The sequence below is a fragment of the Leucopleurus acutus genome (assembly GCF_964270905.1).
Source record: "Leucopleurus acutus genome assembly, chromosome: 6".
Lineage (NCBI taxonomy): Eukaryota > Metazoa > Chordata > Mammalia > Artiodactyla > Delphinidae > Leucopleurus > Leucopleurus acutus.
Genome location: NC_139149.1, coordinates 13,312,985 through 13,335,717, shown reverse-complemented (window position 1 = coordinate 13,335,717; position 22,733 = coordinate 13,312,985). Strand labels below are relative to the sequence as shown.

The 22,733-nt window shown below is 46.8% G+C and overlaps 1 protein-coding gene across 1 annotated transcript in view; it reads right to left on the bottom strand.

Moving 5' to 3' along the window:
- Positions 1-22,733, bottom strand: part of CLASP1 (cytoplasmic linker associated protein 1) — a 269,499-nt gene that overhangs the window by 118,524 nt on the left and 128,242 nt on the right. Inside the window, exon 10 of the mRNA XM_082841350.1 lies at positions 1,947-2,099. Within this exon, the coding sequence (XP_082697476.1) occupies positions 1,947-2,099 (153 nt within the window). The remainder of the gene's footprint in view (positions 1-1,946; positions 2,100-22,733) is intronic.

Genomic DNA, 22,733 nt, shown 5'->3' with positions numbered 1-22,733 from the left:
AATCCGCCTGCCAATGCAGGAGACACAGGCTCGAGCCCTGGTCCGGGAAGATCCCACATGCCGTGAAGCAACGAAGCCCGTGCACCACAACTACTGACCCTGCGCTCTAGAGCCCACGAGCCACAACTACTGAGCCCGCACGCCTAGAGTCCGTGTTGCGCATCAAGAGAAGCCACTGCAATCAGAAGCCCGCGCACCGCAATGAAGAGTAACCCCTGCTCGCCGCAACTAGAGAAAGCCCGTGCGCAGCAACGAAGACCCAACGCGGACAAAAATTAATTTTTTTTAAAAAAAAGTACTGATACATGCTCCAACAGAGATGAACCTCAAAAACATTATGCCAAGGGAAAGGAGCCAGACACAGGAGACTGCATATTGGATGCCTCCATTTCTATGAAATTTCTAGATAGCTAAATGCCTAAAGACAAAACATGGGCTGGGGAAGGAAGGAACGGGGAGGAACTGTTTAAAGGGGATAGGGTCTTCTTTTGAGGGATGAAACTGTGTTGCAACCAGGCAGAGGTGGTGGTTGCTCAACACTGTGAAGATAATAAATGCCACTGAATTGTTACCTTTAAAATGGCTGATTTCATGTTGTATGAATTTAAGCTCTTTAACAACAACAAAAAAAATTTTAAGGAACCAAAAAGTAAAGGATTAGAAAGAACTAGGAAGAGCAACACAAACGTAAGAAACGAGCCCAGCTCTTCCCTCTGCCGCCAGCACAGCTCCCGCTGTGCAGAGGCTACGTGGGCGCTGAGCCGCTGAGTCAGGACACGCCGCCCGGGGCTGCTGCAGAGAGCAAGAAAGGCCAGCAGGAGGAGGTGGCGTCCTAACGCGGGTCCTCACTTCGGCTTCACCTCAGCTCAGCTGGCTGAGCCAAGAGCCCACTGCTGACAGTAAGCGTGGTTCTAAGAGCAGCAGCTATGTGAGTTTTTTGGAGGTAAAAAATTTACACAACTATAGTAAATCAACTATACTTCAATAGCATTTTTTTTAAAGTAGGTAATTTGCATGTAAATTTAAAATGTGACAGCCAAATGAAACCTGTCTATAACAAGGACTCAAAACTGCCTAAATTGGGGGATGGGATAGCAGGGGGATTAGGGAAGAAATCCTTATAAATCAATGTTCAAAGCCTCAGGGAGCTAATCCTTACCATTCACTAATTCGGCATCCCTACAGCAACAAAATACATTTTAAAGACATAAGGTACAATCTGACTTCTGGACAGTCTCAGTCTTTTCCTTTTTTTTGATTTTATTTATTTATTTTTGGCTGTGTTGGGTCTTTGCTGCTGCACGCTGGCTTTCTCTAGTTGCGGTGAGCAGGGGCTACTCTTTGTTACGGTGCACGGGCCTCTCGTGGCGGTGGCTTCTCTTGTTGCGGAGCACGGGCTCTAGGCGTGCGGGCTCAGTAGTTGTGGCTCGTGGGCTTCAGCAGTTATGGTTCGTGGACTCTAGAGCGCAGGCTCAGCAGTTGTGGTGCTCGGGCTTAGCTGCTCCGTGCCATGTGGGATCTTCCCGGACCAGGGCTCGAACCCATGTCCCCTGCACTGGCAGGCGGATTCTTAACCACTGCGCCACCAGGGAAGCCCGGACAGTCTCGTCTTGATACACAGCAATTGGCTGAAAGGCCCCCTGGTAGTGTCAGGCATGGCTGGAGCCCGAGGCCATCAGGGTACCACGCGCTCTACTCTGTATTGGGTTCACGCGCCCAGAGGCTCTGCCTCAGCAAATGTGGCAACACAGCAGCTCAGACTTACAGCCTACCAGCTTATCAGCATGCACAGCAGAGAACTAATTTAATTCAAGAAGAGCCAGTGGAAGTGTACTGCCAACAGGATTACTTCACCTCTTAAGGACGCACAAGGCAAGTATCACGCACGTCTGGTTTTAAACGTCGGCAGAGCTGACCCCGCGGTACCACACTGGGCTCGGTCCTACCTGAAGACTTGGATCCAAGAGTGGATGAGCCGAGCCTGCGGGTAGTCCCCATTCCAACGTTTCTGCGGGAGCTTGCTGGAGCTTTGGATGACGTAGAGCTGGCAGAAGAAGGCCTATTACCATCCACAGAATCCTCATCATCAAAATTTTTATCTGAAGAATAAGCACAGACATCGTTTTTTGTTTTCATTTTTAAGTACTTTTTCACCTGAACTGAAAACAGCAACTAGTCTTAGAGATGAATGGCTTGCCAACTCTTTTGGAAACTGAGGTGCCCATCCAGGTCTAGAAAAAAGCCTTAGTTGAGTCCAGAATGCAGCTACAAACATCCTGTTTGCTTTCACACATCTGGAATGCTCTCCACCCCAATTCTGGAAAACCATAAAGAAGAAAATAACCTCTCATAAAACTACCACCTAGGAGCATACTTTAACAATTTGACATATTTATGACCATTCTCTCATGCATTTTTTTAATAGTTAACATTAAATATATTTCATTTTTGGATACTGTGTATTTCAAATATGTCCATTTTAACACATGATGAAACATTCTTCATAAACACCATTTTCACGGTTCCATGGTACTTTGCAACTGGAAAATGGCACAAATGAAAAATACTTTCATTGTTAGACATTTAGGGTGATTCTAATAACTTACCATTAGAAACAATATTGCAACAGATACCTTTCTACTTGCATCTTTGTTTGAACTTCTAATAATTTTAAGAAAAAAAAAATTCCTGGAAGAAGGATTACTGGGTCAAAGAGTATAATAAAGTTTTTGATGGGTACAGCCAACCTTATTTTCAGAAACCTCATATAAATACATACTTTTCCTGGAAATTCAAAGAAGGGCCTATCTTGCCACACCCTTGCCAATGCTGAACATAAAAAAAAAAAAAAAGAAAAGCAAGCCTCTTCTTTACTGTTGCATTCCTCTCATAGTGAAGTTGAGCATTTTTCCATAAGTTCATTAACTTCTAAATGTTCTAAACAGCAGGAAATCCAACCAATATTCCTCAAGTTGTATTTAAAATTTAAAAAAAGAAAACCATCTTTGGGCTTATAAAAATGAACATACTTATGAACAGCATTCTGATGGCACAAAAATTAAAGCTCTCACGATACACTATACAGAGCACGTGTGGGTCATTCAGGGGGCTAAACAAAGAGCTTGGGAGTCATTAAAAACAAAAAAGAAAACCGACGCCCACAGCCGGCAAGATTCATGATTTCTGAAAACGGGCATTGGATTTTTACCAGAAAGCCTGAAGTAAATAATTGCTGACCAAAAAACAGATACAAATAACCTGTTTTTCTTGCTCTAGTTGCTTCTCAGCTGAACTATCAACAGCCAAGTCTTGTGTCTACTCAGGTCTAACGTTCGTAAGGTCTAAGGTCTAACGTAAGGTCTAACGTTCCTTACACCTCACCAACAATCCCCTTCAAATCACAGGGCTTCTTTTATTCAACAGTCAGGGAGGGAGGAACCACATCCTCACAAATGCAGATCCCTGTGCAAACAGCTTCCCTCAACACGCCTTTACATTCCCCATCGCCTGGGCAAGCTGTGCTGTAATCCATACAGCAAGGTCTTGCTGATTCAGGCGTCCAGTGGTCTATTAGCACAGACTTCCCACGTGGATTCAGAAGTGATTCTTACACTGCAGAGCACACTGACAAGGCCGCTGCAAGAGTAAAACTTGGTCTGAAGTACAGGACGAGGTCACCCACTGGGCACTGACAGGAGCCCCGAGAGCATGTGGACCGCTGTCGTGACACGGCCACGCTGCGGGGCTGTGTCATTACTCCACTGAGAACAGTGACAGCCCCGGGCTGTGGGGAAGGTTAATAGTGAGTGGGGGACACGACCACGACTATGCTTCACTCAAAAACGCATGTAAATTGTGTTTAGCTTTGTCTTTCTAACACAGGCAGGCATGCCATGTAGAAATGCGTTGTTATTGAGAATTATTTTCAATGGGCCGATTTCACTGGAATTCCTGGAATTTCCACTTGCAGCAATGATGCATTAGCAAGGACCTAACCTCTTAAGAGAAACCAGACAGAATATGTAAAACAACTACTTTCAGACAGGACAACAGGCAGTGCAGAGCTGAGATGCCTCAGAGAAGGGAAACAAACAAGGTGAGCTCTACAATCACCCCAAGTTCCTGCCTGGAGACAATTCCCAGGCCACCCAGGCCAGGGAGCCTGACAGCCTTGCTAAGTGGAGAAAATGAAGACCAGACTCCAGGGGGGCCAGGTAGCTGGGAGAGGCAGGGCCGAGGGCTGGAAAAGAGAGAGCCACACTGAAAGAGAGTTCCAGGCATGCCTTAAGCTCTGGGCCACGCCGTGTGAGTGAGATGCCCTAAGGGAGGGCAAAAAATGGCCAGGAGACTGTAAACTGAACAACCCCCAAAGTCCACACAAAGTAGGAAGATGCTCGAGCACCAGAGCTGGGGTGCTCTCGGTGACTCACTGGAGGCATTCGGTAGAGACCCCAGAGAGAGCAAGCCTAGTAGTGGGGCCAGGTCTCAAGGACAGTAGACAGATCTGCAAGTAACTCAACTGCTTTGCCAAACAAAGCATGACATTCTTTAAAGGACTATGACAAAACGCAGACGCTCAACAACGTAACAGTCACAACACACAACATCTAAGCAAAACTTCATAAACAGATGAGAAGCAGGGAAATGTGGCTCATAATCAGGAGAGAAAAACGTCAAAAAATAGGGACCCACTAGGAAATGACAGAGATGATGGAACATGCAGACAGGAACATTAAAACTGCTACACCTGTGGTCAAGGAGTAAAGGAACTCACAGACATAATGAGAGAAAAGGAAGGTGTTTTAAAAGGACCAAATGGAACTTCTAGAAATTAAAAAAGCACAGTAGCTGAAATGAAAATATCGTTGAAATGGGATTCAAAGCAGATTAGACACTGCAAAAGAAGGGGAAAATGAGAGAATTTAAACATACAGCAATAAAATTTAACCCAAATTAAGCATAGAGACAAAAAAAAAGAAAAGCCTGAAGAAGAAAAGAAATAAGAGGAATAGTCTCAGAGATCTGTAGGATGATACCCAGCAGTCTGACACACGTGAAATTGCACTGCCAGCAGAAGCCAGAGGGAAAAAGACACATTAGATACTGAGGAACAAAATGACAACAGCTTTCATCAGAAACCATGTGTGCCAGAAGACAGCGGAATGACATCTTGAAAATGGTGAAAGGAGTATTAACCTAGAATTCTACATCCAGCAAAAATATCTTCTAAGAACAGAGGCTGAATTAAAACTTATTCAGACAAACAAAACCAGAATTTATCACCAGCAGACCAGCACTCCAGGGAATGCTGAAGATCTTCAGGCGAAAGGAAAATGGTAACAAATGGAAACTTGGAATTACATTAAGAAATGAAGATCACTGGTGATAGTAAATATGTGGATAAATATAAGACTTTCTTCTCGTATTTTAACTACTGTAAAAGACAACTGATTATTTAAGGCAGAAATAAAATACTCAACATTTGGTCCCCATTCTTTTTATATTCTCATGTTACAGGAGGATAACCTCACGGCCAGAGAAAGCATCTATGTCGGCATGTGGATATCCAGGCGGTTAGGATATATGTTGCTGTAAGGGATGCCACACAGAAAACTGAGGAAGTATGAAGAGAATGGAAGCGGTTCAGATTCGTCCTCAAAGAGCTTGTAGTTTTAAAAGTTAATCACAACTTGTCCACATTCACTGCAGATGTCACATTACGTCCGCTGCACCGAGGACACAGCTGCTTCATCACCAGTGTCGGCGTGGAAACGGCCCCCAAGGAAGGGAAGGGGGAAAGGCAGCCAGTGGGAGGTTTTTTAAAACTGAGCTCCAACAGTCCCGACTCAGCCTCTTTACTTCCCCTTTGGAAGCAAATCTAACGGGCTTACTTATTGAATTTTCTAAACAGATTAGAAGCAACTAAATATAGAAATAGCGAGAAAGGGGGATGGAACACAGGAGTTAAGCACAGTGATGTGAATGAAAAGTGACAGTTGAAAGCCCGACAGCTAAACAGAAACTATAAAAAGCAAACACGCACATAGAAAACACCCCGAACTCACAAGGCTTAGAACCCAGTGCAGGGGTCAAATCACGTGTCCCAACCTAAAAGTGCAGTACCGCGTGCCCATCACCACGACGCTGCACCAGCAAGATTACGTGATTGTTCATGGGATCCATGTGCTAACAGAGAAAGTAATTCACGTTTTCTATCTGAGTTAGAAATTCAGGGGAACAGGAATGAGGGTGTAGTCATTTACCAGGTTAAATTTGCCCAGAGAGGTGTTTGGAGGATAAAGGTCAATTGAACCTATTATTTGAAAACTAACACACCGTCTAAAAATAAGTTTGCCCTCTGGTTCCCAGCTTTTGGGACACCCAGAAATTAAAATCAAATCCAAAAGGGGGTTAGGCTCTCAGAAAGGTACCCAGTTTCAGTTAACTGGGGTTAAATTTCTCTTATGTAGAAGGTGCCGTTCCGACCCGGACAAATGAGCTGTGTTTGCCACCGCACTCGGTCACAGAGGAGACACACTCGGGATCCAGTCCAGGGTGAGGGGTCTCGTGGTCTCTGGGTCTAATATGTTTCAGTATCTTTCAACTAAATCAATCCATACTGAACTCTACGAGTCACTTAAATTCCCATTTTCTTTAGGCTTTTTAGCTAAGCAGACATCTGTTAGAATACAGCCTCTTTTTCTAGAGCTTTAACTAAGGCAAACACATGTGTGAGAATGAGTATTTTTAGCTATGCAAGCTTTTGCTATTACATCAACTTAAAACTTTTCACACATTAAGAAAACATCTGTTACACAGAAAACGTTCTTAGAGAAGGATCGGTTCTCCCTGAGCCCAAAGAAATAATTAATTCTATCTCCTGGCACCACTGCAAAGACTGTCATTCTGAGGGTCACTTCTCTCATGTGACAGCCTGGGGTAGAAACCTGGCATAAGCTCATTGGCGCCTTCGGTTCCTTTAATCTCTTAAAAATCACCCCAGTTCCATTCCCCCTTTTACAGCATTGGGACAAGACATTTAAAAATAACGCGTGCAACTTCTACAGTGTGACGCTAATTTTCATCCAACTCTCAATCACCCCACTCCTGGTAACCCAATTAGCAGGCAGTTATCGTGAAGTGAAAAACAGCAGTAAAACAGCATGCCCCAAAGAACTGTTGATACAATAGAGATTTTAAAACACAGAAGAGAACCTTTTGAAAAAATTAAAAGTCCAGAGAGCACACACAGTCATTCGTGGACTTAGCAGCAAACCAGCCTAGTTCTCAAGGCTGAGTAAGTCTGTGAACTTGTGCTGAAGTCCTCAACTGTGGTCCAGATGCTGGACAGAGGCTGGCGAGCAGCCAGGGCCGGCACAGGCCGGGGCAGAAGCAGTCCCTCCATCGGCCTGAACTGACCCACATTCTGAACCCCCTAAGGAAGGGCCGGCAGAGCCCCGGCAGCCTCAGGACCGAGCTGTAACCAGGCTGGATCGGGGGTGATACAAAGCAACAAGCCACACACAGACTCTAGGTCAAAAGTCATCACACAGACCATAGCACAGCACTGTGACTAGAGGTTCAGGTCCAGGAGTGGCAGAAAAACATATCAGTCTAAAGACTGACTTCAAGTTTGGTGTTTAGAACTTGGAATTACAAGTTTTGGATCATATTGTCCGTTTAGAAAATGTATACACTCATCTATGAGGACGAACAAAATGTCACAGAAACTAAGAGGAGGTGTCTGTCCCGTTGTCCATCTGCCAGGGAGGCCGGAACCTAAACCTCCAAGCTTTTCCTCTTTTTTCCCCTGAGGCAGGCTGTGACCCACGCAGGTCCAACGGGGAGAAAGTTCCTCCTTCGTTCTCTTTATAAAGACAACTAACTCCCTGTGTCAGGGTCACTTTGTGGAAGCTGATACCCCAACAGGCTTTCAGCTTCGCCCACTCCCTGTTACTGAAATTCTCCTCCAAGGGAATGAGAAATGTGGCAGCCTAGTAACTGGAGCATAATTAGCAATCCCAAGAGAAGGCTGCACGGAGACACGATAATAAGCCCAAAGGCAGGCTGCTTTCCGTAAATATCCCCGAATATCTTGTCTTGATCTGTCACAGCTCTAAGCCATGGCTGACGGCCCCATACACCAAACACACTCCTGTGTAATCCTGAACACACCATCCTCTGCGAGCCTCCCCGGCTCTGTCCTGCTCTGGGCTGCACAGCCATACACGTCTTGCCTTTTACTCCGACTCCCCCTGTGATGAGCTGTGTGCAGATCTGTTCTGTCTCTCTGTCCCTGGAGCAGACACATTCTTCTGGAATCCCTAACACCTACCACAGAGCCTGGGCCAACACACAGTAGGGCAATCAGATACTTAACTCTGGCAGTCCGCAGGAAAGAAGTCAAAACTTGTGAATGGATGCAAACCATTCTTCACGTATCTTTTTCAGAAGCTTTTACTGCTTTTAAAAATGTATAAGGCTTCATCAGATAATATGGTCAAACAAAGTCTGACAATATCTGAGGGAAAATGAAGAAAGTAAGGTAAATACAACCCTAAATGTTTTTTTAACCTTCCTGATGTCCTACCAGTCAGAAATCTTTATTCCTTTTTTCTGATAAAACATATACCTATTTAAAAATTACCAGTCAAAGCCCTCTTATATCAATCATAACCCCCAAAATTAAACTGTTCACAACGATATATATGCATTTCCAGACTTCAATGCATGCATAAACCTACCCTTATACACACACATATGCAACAAAAACTGTTTTGCCCACTACCGATATTTAGTAGATATTTTTTCTGTATCTGTCTAATCCATTTTGAAGACTACTATTACACTGCTCACATATGTAACATTTGATCAATCGCTTATAGATAGCTCGATTATTTCAAATCTTTCACCCTCATAACACCACTGCAGTCATGTGTTTAAAAGCAGCCAACAGTGAATGCACACCTAGGTCTGCACACACCTGCGTGCCAGGCCGTGTTTGGGGCTGTGCCTAGTCTCATCAAATGCGCCCGACCACCCTAAGAGGGAAGCGCTATCATGACTCCACGTTAAAGGCGGAAAGCCTTAACGCAGCCAGATACAAGTGCCTGGAGTCACACAGTTAATAACTAAGAGGGGGTGAAGCCAGGGTTCAAGTCTGTGTGCATCTGACTCAAGATGCTAGGATCCGAGTTGTGATAACAAACAACCACCACACAAAAAGAGCAATTCATGTAAACCGGCCACTGTGTGCTAAGCGCGGTGCTCAGTACTTTCTGTGCGTTATTTTATTTAATTCTTACAACACGCCTTTGCCTACTTAAGAAAAGTACTTAATTAAGATAATTTCTTAGACACAGAATCATCAGTGACTCTTATGGCTGCAGACATAGAAATCCTCAACAAAGTATCAGCAAACCAAAGCTAGCAACATATAAAAAACTATCACCATGGCCAAGCAGGATTTATCCCAAGAATGGAATGTTGGTTTAATATATAAAACTTAATTTAATCATCATATTAATAAACTAAAAGACAAAAACACATGCTCAGTAGACGCAATAAAAGTATTTGACAATACTGGGGCGGGGGGTGGGGGGGAAGAAGCCTTTCATGCTAAAAACACCACAAACAGGGACTAGAAGGGAACTCCCTCAACCTGATGAAGACTAGCTACAAAACACAAAAAACACACTGTTAACATCTTATTTAATGGTGACAGACTAGATGTTTTCCCCCTAAGATGAGGAACAAGACAAGAAGCCTACTCTCACCACTTCTATTCAACACTGTACTAGAGGTTCTAGCCAGGACAATTAGCGAATAGGAAGAACTAAAATTATCTCTATTCACAGATGACACAATCTTGTATATAGAAAGTTCTAAGGAATTCACTAAAAAAACTATTAGCACTAATAAATGAGTTCAGAAAGGTCGCAGAATATTAAACCAAAATAGAAAAATCTATTGTATTTTTATACATCAGCAATGAACAATCCAAAAATGAAATTAAGAAAGCAATTAACAAGAACATCAAGGAAAAAAAATACTTAGGAGTAACTTTAACACAAGTTACGTTACAGCATGTTTGCTGAAAACTGCATAACATTATTGAGAGCAATTAAAGACGTAATAAATGGAAAGACAGCTCATGTTCATGGATCAGAAGACTTATGAAAAGTTACTTTGCTCATTATCCAAACTGTATTTCTCACCCATTTGTCCTCACCAGCTTTGACTTTTAACCAAAGTTGGACGGTGCCTAGAGAGGCATGAAGGTGCAAACCACACTGTCTGCAGCAGGTGGCTGGGTAAAAGGCTGTTTCTCTACAAAGTTCCTACACTCCTCTCCGTCAAAATATGGGGAGTGGGGTAAGTGTACCCCCCCCCCAAATCCAGTCAGTATGGACCAGCAGTGAAACCAAGAAGGACCCTGAGGGGCTTCTGGGCATGAAAGCCTTTTTGTTGCCCGTTTCTTGTAGGCAAGACTCCAGCCTCCATGACCTTCCCTGAGTTCCAAAGGGCGGATTAGAACAGCAACCCCACCCTTGAACTACTGCTAAACAACTCCTCATCAAATCCTCCCAGCTTGGGACACACGGTTTTGAGGGCAGGAGCCCACGGTGTCCCCCTCTGCCTGGCAAAGCAATAAAGCTATTCTTTTCTGCTTCACCCAGAACTCTGTCTCTGGGATTGGATTCGGCACAGAGAAGCTGAGCTTTTGGCATCAGTACTAACTAGGACCAGTCCTACTTAACAGTGCTCAGTGACGAACACCCTTCAATATCCATATTCTGAAACAAAACTTCCTCTGCCCTGTGTACAAAATTAAGAAATGCTTTTTAAGCATTTCAGAGCACAAGGCGTAGAAAAACTTTAACCTGGCGGGAAACACTGGCACATTTCACAGAACAAAACCGGACACGGCGCGACGGGAGTGACGAGGGTGCTGAGAGTGTGTTACGGCTGCAGTCACCCACTGTCCATCACAGAAAAGCAGAGCTGAAGCACAGGCAAGCTGAACGCCGAGGATGAGTTTCCACCCCCTCGGCCGTGCGCATGTCCACCCGACGCCCGCAGAGCAGATGAGCCAGCAGAGAGGGTGGGGGCCAAGATGGGACGACAAGAGGAAATTCAGTTCAGGCTTACTCATCCCCTAAGAAGGGAGCGAAAAGGGGAAGCAACTGGGGCAGACACGATCAGAAGCTGGAGAGGGAAAGGAGAGGTGAGGGGACCCAGAGCAAAGCTGCGCCGACACCGGCACCGCCAGGGACAACTGAGGAGCCCTCCCCACGCAGGTCAGGGCACGCTTCTTCCTCGGTGTTGGATGGAGAACATCCTGGCCGCTGCTCTACAGCTAGCAGCTCAGGAGAGACGCGGCAGAGCCCGCGGCCGGCCTCGTGGGGGAGGAACGCACAGCAGGCGCTGGGCAGTGAGCCTGTCCCCCCGCAGGGCCACGGGCCACGGGCCACCGGCCTGCACCTCCATCAAGACCAACCTCGAAGCTGAAAATGGGGTTTAAAAACGGAGTCCGCCTTCTGCCTATGCAACGTGTATCTCTCTAAATAAACCTGCTTCCACTTTATTTAATTAATTAAAGTAAAATAAAAAGAAGTTTAATAGAATGGAAATTGGCTCCTGTTTCCCTGTCTGTGAAAAAAGGGTGGTACTGCCCACCAACAGGGATCATCTGAAGGCAGCCCTCCTCCACTGCCAGCTCGGACAGACCTGGCGGACGCCCCCCTGTGGCCACAGTCCTGCCTCGGGGCTGGGTGGGACCCAGAGGCTCTGCCCCACCTGCCACCTAAGTCACGGCAGAGCCTGTCTTTCTGCAGGATTGGGGCCAGGTGGAGGGCAGCCTAGCACTGCTGCAGCCCAAAGAAGGGAGGCCCCAGCCTAAGAGGGAAGCGGGAAGCCAGCAGAAGGCGGCAGAGCAGAGGTCGGGGTAGAGCGGAGGCCAACGCTGCGTCTGTGTGCCTGGGGACAAAACAAGACCCCTCGGTTACCCGAGCCAATTAATCCCTCTTTCTACTTATATACCTGGAGTGGAGGTGTACCATTTATAATCAAGGGGCTCTCTGTACCACTTGAAGGGGGTGTCACACAGATTAGAAAGAATATACGCAAAGGTAGGAAAACTCCAACTGCTCAACAAAGAGCAGCTATTACACTCTGTCACTGTGTGATGCCCTGAGTACAAAAAAGCAACCTTTCAAAAATATGTGGATTGGGCTTCCCTGGTGGCGCAGTGGTTGAGAGTCCACCTGCCGATGCAGGGGACACGGGTTCGTGCCCCGGTCCGGGAGGATCCCACATGCCGCGGAGCGGCCGGGCCCGTGAGCCATGGCCTCTGAGCCTGCGCGTCCGGAGCCTGTGCTCCGCAACGGGAGAGGCCACGACAGTGAGAGGCCCGCGTACCGCAAAAAAAAAAAAAAAATGTGGAGGGAGCTGAAGAATTAGGAATAGAATTCTTTTTTCTTTAATTGAAGAACAGTTGATCTACAATGTTGAGTTAATTTCTCCTGTACAGCCAAGTGATTCAGGTATACATATACATTCTTCTTTTTAAATATTCTACCCCATTGTGGTTTTATCACAAGATACTGAATATAGTTCCCAGTGCTACACAGTAGGATCTTGTTGGTTTTTTGTCTTTTTATAAATTTATTTATTTATTTATTTTTGGCTGCATTGGCCCTTCGTTGTGGTGCAGGGGCTTCTCATTGTGGTGGCTTCTCTTGTTACAGAGCACACAGGCTCTAGGTGCACGGGCTTCAGTAGTTGTCACACACGGGCTCAGTAGTGGCTCGTGGGCTCTAAAGTGCAGGCTCAGTAGTTGTGGCACAGGGGCTCAGTAGTTGTGGCTCATGGGCTCTAGAGCGCAGGCTCAGTAGTCGTGGCGCACGAGCTTAGTTGCTCCGTGGCATGTGGGATCTTCCCGGACCAGGGCTTGAACCCGTGTCCCCTGCATTGGCAGGTGGATTCTTAACCACTGCACCACCAGGGAAGTCCAGACCTTGTTGTTTATCCATCCTATATATAACAGTTTGCATCTGCTAATCCCAAACTTCCAATCCATCCCTCCCCCACCTCCCTCCCCATTGGCAACCACCAGTCTGTTCTCTATGTCTGTGAGTCCGTTCCTGTTTCACAGAAAAGTTCATTTGTGTCATATTTTAGAGGAACAGAATTCTTTTAATGCTCTTATAAAAGGCATAGAACTAATTCAGGTTATATAGTAAAAGAAATGTAGGGACATTTTTGAGAAACAGAAGAATGCCTCAAACTCCCTTCTGTAGAGCTGGTTCCAAAATGGAAGGAAGGATCCACCTGCCCCCTTGTCAGGAAGCCTTGGGATGATCTCAATGACAATTTTCTCAGGGTCACAGGAAAGAAATGTGTCATTTATAAGGTAAAAGAAAAAAACTAAATTAGGAATCTGCTTCCACCAAGTGGCACCAACTTTTAAATTCTCTCTAAACCCTCCACGGCCTGCCTGTGACTTGGAAGTTCAAGTCCAAGGCACAGGGTCACCTGAAAGGTGATGTGGTCTCAGAATACCCACTTTGTTGCTTGTGTAACAAAACTGGATGGATGCCCAGAGGCAGTGGACTTGTCCCCTTGGGGGCGGGAGCGGGGGTTACTGGAGAGGACACCTCCTCAGAATACTAAGAGCACACCACGTGCAGCTTCCCTCCTTCGTCTCTTCTGCATTCATTTACCAAGGACACCTCTGTGCCCAGTACTCTGCTGGGAGGTGGGATGCAGACAGGAAGGCGTGGCTCTCATCCTGGAGTTCACGGTCCAGAGGGGGAAACAGACACACACAACCCGCAGCAGTTATGCCTCAGTGTGACGCTTTGCTCAAGGCACGCACAGGATATGCCAAGTGGGTACAGAAGAGGGGCACATAGAACAGGGCTGAATCAGCCAGAAAGGATTCCCTGTGCACCACCACCCCCGCCCCGACCCTCTGACGTGACTCACTCCATCACTTGCGTCCGATACCGGAGGACTTCATGTGAACTGGGACCATGAAATGCTTTAAATGGGTGCACAGCCTACACGCTTCAGGAACACAGTAGACCATCACGCTGAGTGAACACACGGTGAGAGAGCACACATTCCAAAGACACCTCCCGGACAGACGGAGGAGGGGCAAGGGAAAGGGGACAAACTAGCCAGCGGCCCTCTGCACACAGACGGGTCCAGGAGCCCCACCGTTCTGGGACTATCCCCATCTTGGGCACCGGGGAGCAGAGGACACAGTCGCCAAGTCGTGCCCAGCGGTTTGAGTTACTAAAGTTGGCATCTCCTGACCAGTGTGAAGGCCCAACTAAAACTAACCCTGTTAATATGATGCCTTCCCCAAAGAAAAGAACCCACAGCGACACAGCAATCATCAGGTACAGAAGATCAACCTTGAAGAAGAGTATCTCCCAACACACCTCAGAAAGACTATAAACTCACCCTTGGAACCAACCGAAAGGGAGGGACGCAAAGAGATGGCTACTTTATTATCCTGAGTATCTCAGGGGGTGAAGTAGGGAAGACGGGGATGGACCAGTCTTCCTGCCGGAAGAGCTGGCCACGGAGCTCGGGGAAGACTTGAACTGTCCCCGTATTAACATGGTCTGGTGAGCAACCACGAACTCCCGGCCAGACGGAAAGCGTGGCTTTCCATTCTGCCAAGAATCGTCGTTCCCAGACATAGGTGTGTTAGTGCCTTAAAATCTGGACAGGTCCAGGGCGAGAGAAATGCAGGAGGAGCCTGCCCCAGGGGTGCCTCTTCCTCTCACGCTCCTCCTGTCCACGAGGGTCACAGAGCGGGGACCTGGGACCATCCTCCACGAGCCACCCAACCCCAGGTCACTCGGCCAGAGGAGGAGAGGGCACAGGAGGCTTAAATCAGCAGTCATTTGTGTGATTCTCTCTCTCTTCCAGATGCCACAGGTGCTCTGGGGCAGAAGACAGTTCCTCACACAACTTGGAATCCCTCCTGCTTCAGCCCCTGCACAGAGCCCCGTAGAAAGTTTAAGTCAGTTCACTACTGACTCTTGTATTCTCTGGCCATGAATGTTTAGCTACCTTCAGGCTTCTCTCCTAGGAAACAAGATTATCAAAGGGATTACCAAGGGATTACACTAAATCCCATGAAACAGATCAGTCAAGCTCAGGACAGCTCAAAAAGAGATTCTAAGAAAGAATTAACCATTGTAATGAACAAAAAATTCAGTCTTGTGAATTTTAAGAATCTGGCGATCCTTCCAAGTAAACATCCCTGAGTAACTGCAGCAAGAGTTTGGGTCTGTTTCATCTTCTCCAGCTATTACTGGGCCGTGTTTCTCTAGTGCAATTTTCATTCACATCTGAACAATTCCAGTCTTACCATCTGAAAAGTTAAAAGTCACATTACAGTTGATGGTGTTCCATGGTGTTAATAAGAATAGGGCCTTTGGATAACTGTAACACACACAGGCTAAAAACCAATTTGCTACCGCTAAGGCCTTAGTATCTTTTACTGAACTTACCCTCTTAGCTACTTGGGAGTTCACAATGTCATGATTATTTACATAATTACAAAGCAAACAGTAATAAAGCAAGAATAACTTGTTTGAAAATTTCAAAGTAGTTTGCTTTCTAAAATTCTTCTAATCTCGTCTGGGCCCATTAACTGTTAAGGGCACTCAGATTTGTTGCTGTTATTTGTCTAGAGAATCATCCAGACTGAGTCCCTGCCCGCTAAGGGCTTCTAAGACAGACATTCTGATGCCTGGCCAGGTGTAGAGGCCACCCAGCTGCAGGCTAAAAACAGGAAGCAAGCAAAGGAAAGCTCAGGGCAATATCAACACCACGGGAGGCTGTGAGCCTGTGTATTTTAAGGGGAGAAAGTACAAGTAAGTACAGTTATACTACATAAGGTGCAGGATATCCTCAGAGAGGCTTCTGGTAAATTGTAAGCCTACTGCTGAAATTACTTGTCTGATAACTGTCCTTCACACTGATCATGTGCTTACTTTCTGGTCCTAAGAATAGGGCACGTGAGCACACAGACCACGTGGCTGCCAGCGGGGCCAGCTCACCGTTACCCTGAGCCCCACAGCCCTCCCCAGCTCCCAAGCCAATTCCCACGTAACAGCTTCCCAGTTACGCCAGAGGAGACCGCCATGTGAGGGTGCTTATGAGAGCAGACACCCTCACTCCCCTCTGGCCGCCGGTCAAAAGTCAGCCTTGCAGGCATCTCTGGGCAGACGGGGGGACCCCATCACAGCCCCTCAGCCCGGCTCAAAAATGTGCTCTGATAGCAGATTGCCTTCCAGTAGCTAATGGGCTCCTCCCAGCAGTGGGAGGGAAGAAAGCAAAGAGACAAAAAAGGAACCTGGTGGGGAAGAGGGAAGAAAAACGGAGGAGAGGAAAAGAATGAGGAGAGAATGGCAGGAGAGAACAGACCCTCTTTCTGAAGTTCTAATGCATGAGGAAAGCGTTGATCTCCTTGAAGAAATTCACAAAAGGACCGCAGGCTGGCGGCTGCCTGACTTTGACAACCACCTCCCTCCTTTGTCCCTCCTGTCCCATCCGGTGACTGCGGGAGGGACCTTCCGGACACTCTGCCAGGCCCTGGGAAGACAGGAATAACAAAAGCACAGGCTCCCCTCCCGCCCCGCAGGCAACCTGTGCTATAAAGAGAGAGAATACATTTGCAAACACACAAGTATGACAGATAACCCATGATAAGGGTGTTGCAGCGGAAGACCAGAGCGTAGTGCAGCGGAGGAGGGAACGGGGTGGCTTCCACCAAAGACCCAAAGCTCACCATCATCACAGGGGCGAGGATCACTCAGGCATCTCTGTCACGAGCAGAGAATTCAAGAGCAGGACGGGGAGAAAGGGTAGCGGCAAAGTTCCAATGTACCATGAACAGCGAAGCAAAAAAGGGTAGAGAGCGTGCTCTCGCAGGAAAGGGCCCTAGGGCACCACGGACTCACGACCCTGTGGCTCCAGCCTCGTGGCCACCAGCACGTGCAGGCAGCTGTTAGGACCGCCGTGACAGCCGCCCTAGCTGTGGGTGTCTGAACGCAGAGAGCCACACTCAAACCCGATTCTCGTTTCTGTCCAAAGAAACCCAAGTAAACTAAAGACACCAAAAATGAACTTTAAGAGAGAAAACAGGGCCTTTCAATTGTTTTCTTTTCCAATTTCATTTTTATAAAAATCAAATGTTACACACTTACTCAGCCCTGAACCTGGCTATAAGAAGAACCCACGAAGCCCATCCTAACTATTCTACTATTTTTCCTGCTTTGCTCAATCAGTTCTCCCAATTCCAAAGGTCAGTGATAGATCTGTTTTCAATGTCTGGACATCCGGTGCACACAGATGGTACAGTCACATGTGCAGTCAGGTGATGGGCTGAGCCTAGAAGCAGCCTCTGTGTGCATGCCCACCAGAGAGGACGGGCCAAGGAAAGCGTTCCGACCTCAGCGCTACATGCTTTCGTGCTGGATAAAGATTCTGGCATTTCTAGCACGGGGGTAAACCAGTTAGTGTGCGGTGCCACTGAGAAAAGATAACAATAACTGGAGTTCAATCCTCCCCACGTGACTGTAACCTTGGGAGGTGGCATGGCGTGGCGTGGCGTGTGGTGAAAAGTACACAGGTTTCATAGAGCTCTTCTCCAGACTTTGACATCCCTGGCGTTGTTTTAGTTTAGACAAGTTACTGGACTCCTCTGAGCCTGTCCCTCCTCTGCAGAATGACCATCATTCACATACCCGTTATCTGTGTACTCAGAAGGTCTTCAGGTGCCCACTCTGTGCCAGGCCCTTAACTGGATGCCAATAGTTCAGAGAAAAAAGTGCTTCCCACTCTCAGAGCTGACGGCCAGCAGCATGGGGAGGCTTCAGAGAGGAAATTCCTAGAGGTTACAGAGGCCCAGGGAAGGGACCCCGAGGCCTCCGCACCATGACGGTGGTGCCTGGAAGCTGAGCAGATGCTGAGCTGGGTGACGAGGAGTGTGGACTCCAGTGGGGTCCACGTGTACCAAGTCCCTGGGCTGAAGAAACCCAGGCAGCGATCAGGACTGACCCCAGGGCAGTACAAGCACACAGACGGCTGAACAGGCTGGTAATTATCAATAATAATAACCCCAATCATCTGCATGGTAATAAGTTAGAGTAGGGCACTTAAACTGGTACTTAAACTCCTCACAAAAGTACTCTAGGGTTTCCCTGGTGGCGCAGTGGTTAAGAATCCACCTGCCAATGCAGGGGGCACGGGTTCGAGCCCTGGTCCGGGAAGATCTCACATGCCGCGAAGCAGGTAAGCCCGTGCACCACAAATACGGAAGCCCGCGCGCCACAACTACGGAAGCCCGCGCACCTAGAGCCCGTGCTCCCCAACAAGAGAAGCTACCGCAATGAGAAGCCCACGCACCGCAACAAGGAGCAGGCCTTGCTTACCGCAACTAGAGAAAGCCCACACGCAGCAACGAAGACCCAACACAGCCAAAAAATAAATAAATAAATAAATAAATTTTTTAAGTGCTCCAAAATTACAACGAAGATATTTATTTATTTATCTATTTTTGTGTTATGTGGGCCTCTCACTGTTGTGGCCTCTCCCGTTGCGGAGCACAGGCTCCGGACGCGCAGGCTCAGCGGCCATGGCTCACGGGCCCAGCCGCTCCGCGGCACGTGGGATCTTCCCGGACCGGGGCACGAACTCGTGTCCCCTGCATCGGCAGGCGGACTCTCAACCACTGCGCCACCAGGGAAGCCCGAAGATATTTATTTTAAGTGAACATATTTGGACTTACATTTTTACTATTTCATGGAAAGGGGGGGAGTTTTAAGCAACTTTAACTGCTGTGGACAAAATCTGCATATCGATGACTGAAAACTAATCTAGGAATCAGCAACTAATCTTTCAAAACCTTGGGTAATCTCTGAATGGCACAGTAACAAAAATCACAATGGATCCTTTCCCTGATTTAATCTTCTTTTCTCCTTTTGACCACAGGACTTATTTTACCTTTGAACTTGGCCAAAAGGGTATTGTGCTTAATTAATGTCAGAAACCAAATCCCACAAATATCAGATCTACATTTTGCATTCGTCTGGAAATGTCATTTTAATTATCACTGTACCAACCCTGACCCAATTCTTCCTGACAACCACTACACAGGAGCAAAAGCAAGTCAGCTGGAAAAATCCAGAGCCAGCTTTGGGAGAGGGTCCCTACCAGAATGTCTCCTCATATTAAAGCCCCTGCACGAAGAGCTAGCTGCCTCTTGTGCAATAATCCTTCAAATCCTCCATCCCTGCTTTAACGACTTCATTCTCAAGAACCCAAGGGAGGCAAATAATCACACCTCTACGTAAGAAGAGAGAAATAAGATGACAATATAACTGACAACAAACAGCTACATTCTGATAAATCTTAGTCCTCTAATGCCAGCCCCATCTCGGCTCCAAGACACAAACCCAACGTGAATCAAAGCCACATACAAATAAAATTCTAAGTTCAAGTGTCCAAAACTACAATCATCTCCCCACACTCAAACCTGCTCACTCTCCGAGTGCCCTGCTTCAGCTGGTCCCGGCACCACTCAGCCCGGCAGCCATCTCCCACCCTGTCCCCCCCGCCCCCCTCCTCTCACTTCATCCTGAAGTGCAGCTGGTATGGCTCTCACCTCCAACCCCTCCCCTTGTTCACACTTATTCGACCACTGATGTGCATCAGTACAGACTCATCAACACTTACACTCTGGGTCATAATCCGGTGCTACCTTATTGATCAAACTCTTCTCGCTCTAGTCTGTGAGAACCTTTCAGCTGCTCCCTGTGACAGCTGACATACCCCCGTCACAGTTTTGATTTGTTTTGGTTTGGTTTGGCACGACCCTACTGTCCGGCGCTGCAAGACGCCCAGGCTCACTGTGTACATTCCCTGCTCCAGGCCTCAAATCTGCCATCTCCACGGACCCTGGCAGTGGTAGAAACCAAGATCAGAGCACTAGTGGCAGCTTCTTTTTAAGAGACCTTATTCTGCATCGGATTCTGTACCTTGTTTCTCTTAAGGGAGCTTCCATATCTAAACAAAAAGCTCAACCACGTCATTTTCAAGCTAAATCCAACTTTCACCTCCCGTTAGACTGTGTCTCCACATCACACAGGTGCTACATGCATCATCTCATTCACTCTCACAGCAGCTTGCCAACCTGAACACGAGGAACCGGGGCTGACGGACCAGCCGCCCGCCCAGGCCACACACTGTCCACGCAGACACAGATGCACACTCCAACGGAGGGGATCCGAAGTCCACACGCTTACGATCCAGTCAGTTAGACCCAAACACCATGTACGGGAACGATGACACTTTTTGGATGATTTAACCCGTCTGCACCAAACTGAGAACTTCAAGGAAAAACTTGTAAATTTCTCATAGAGCTAAATTTCTTTCATTTAAAAGACCAGCATTTATTCTAAATTACGTCATTTCATTTTCTCTCTCTCTTTTTTTTTTTTTACTGGTGTTAAAGTCCCTTGTTTTCTGAAATAAGAGATACGGTGGGGGTTTTTGGTTGTTGCTATATTTGGTGAAATTAAAGTTGGTCACCCTGGGACTTCCCTGGTGGTGCAGTGGTTAAGAATCTGCCTGCCAATGCGGGGGACACAGGTTTGATCCCTGGTCCGGGAAGATCCCACATGCCGCGGAGCAACTAAGCCCGTGTGCCACAACTACTGAGCCTGCGCTCTAGAGCCCGCAAGCCACAACTATTGAGCCCACGAGCCACAACTACTGAGCCTGCACTCTAGAGCCCGCGAGCCACAACTACTGAGCCTGTGAGCCACAACTACTGAGCCCGTGAGCCACAACTACTGAGCCCGTGAGCCACAACTGCTGGAGCCCACACACCTAGAGCCCGTGCTCCACAACAAGAGAAGCCACTGCAATGAGGAGCCCGCGCACCACAACGAAGAGTGGCCCCCGCTCTCTGTAACAAGAGAAAGCCCACATGTAACAATGAAGACCCAATGCAGCCAAAAATAAATAAATATTTTTTAAAATAAAATAAAATAAGAAAGTTGGTCACCCTGTATCAGTCTCTCCACCCAATTTTTAAAGGTTTAACTCTGAGGAGCAAATGGCCTACAATAAAAACCTCAGCTTCTCAGCACGGCCTAAAAGGCCCCCGCCATCTCCCCTGCACTTTCCCCTCCAGGAATACCACACTGCTCTCAAAAACAAACTCGTCATGTTCGTAAGGTGATTTCCAATCCCAGAACCGCCCCCCTCGGCCTCCACCCGCCCATCACTGGGCAAACAACTGATTAGGGATGTCACATCTTCCAAGTGTCCAGATCACTATGTGTCTAAACAGGCCAATGCCTGTTTTAATAATATCTCTTTGAATGCTTACAGTTTTAAACTATTCCCTAAGGCATCTATACTGAAAATGGCACAATTTCAGAATCAAAGAAACAAAGCCAGGGTTTTATCACAACAGTAGGGGCGAAGCACTGAGCTGGGTGACAGTTTGCTGGAAGGAGGGCGGGTCGAGGATGGCAGAAGTCCGGGGCCACCAGCCCATTTAGAGAACTCAAACCTCCCGTCTCCCCGCCTACTCCTCCTGAGGCTGCTGTGAGAATCAGAAAACAAAAACAAACAAGAGACATTCGGGAAAGTGCTTTGAAAATACTAAAATACACAGAACCATAGTAGAAAATGGCTGGCATTATATTGTACAGACTGTTATGGGTCCCTTATTACCCATGGTTGACAGAGGAAGATTCAAATATGCCCCTGCTACAAGAAACAGCATTTAATCCTTGTTTCCTACTATACTTGCAGCTCCCTAGGGGAAAAAGTACCCTTTTAAATGCTTTTAAAGCCTGCATTTCGAGTAACAGTGACTAAGGAGACAGGTTATTGGAAAGGATTTATCAAGTGAGAGAACAGTCTTTATTTTAAAGTCAGAGCCACAAGGCTTTCTCCACGGTCTTTAACATAAAATGGTCAACCCCATAATTATGTCTCCCTGTTGTTTAAAAAAAAAAAAAAATCTACAAGATGACAACGTAAGACAAATGCTACTTATAAGTAACACACTTTCAAATCCTCAAATGAAGGGTTCTGAAAAGAGGTCACTTCAGAACGTGAATTATTTAGCTGTCCTGCCCAGGTTTTGATTTCCTACAGCAACTTAAGCTGAACACAGAATACTGTTAAAAGGGGTGAAATAAAAATGACCACTAGCACTATATGCTTTCAATTCTCAACTTTAAAATATAATTAAGAAACATAATCCAGCATCTTCCAATATGTCCATTTTCGGCAAACTCAACCAAATTAAGAAGACAGATATACACACCTTAACAATCTACGACAAAAGAACAGAGCCAATGAGCTGGACACATGCCAATTTCCCGGCAGGGAGACAAACGAACACTTGTTACTGTGCACAATTTATTCTGTGTAATACCTATTTTCAGCTGAAGGGCTTGGAAATATCCTTCAGAGACAACAAGTTAAAAGCCTGCCAGGAAGCCCATCCCACAGGAAACCTAGACAGGGATACAGGTAGTCCACAGCACGTCCAAGGCACTCTTCTTCCAACACAAACCTCCGTCACACGGAGCTCTTTCATATCCTTTCAGCACTGCCAAAACCTGGCAAAACCTCCGTGGAAAGACTGAAGGCTAATCAATAAGACCTTTGTAAACAATGCT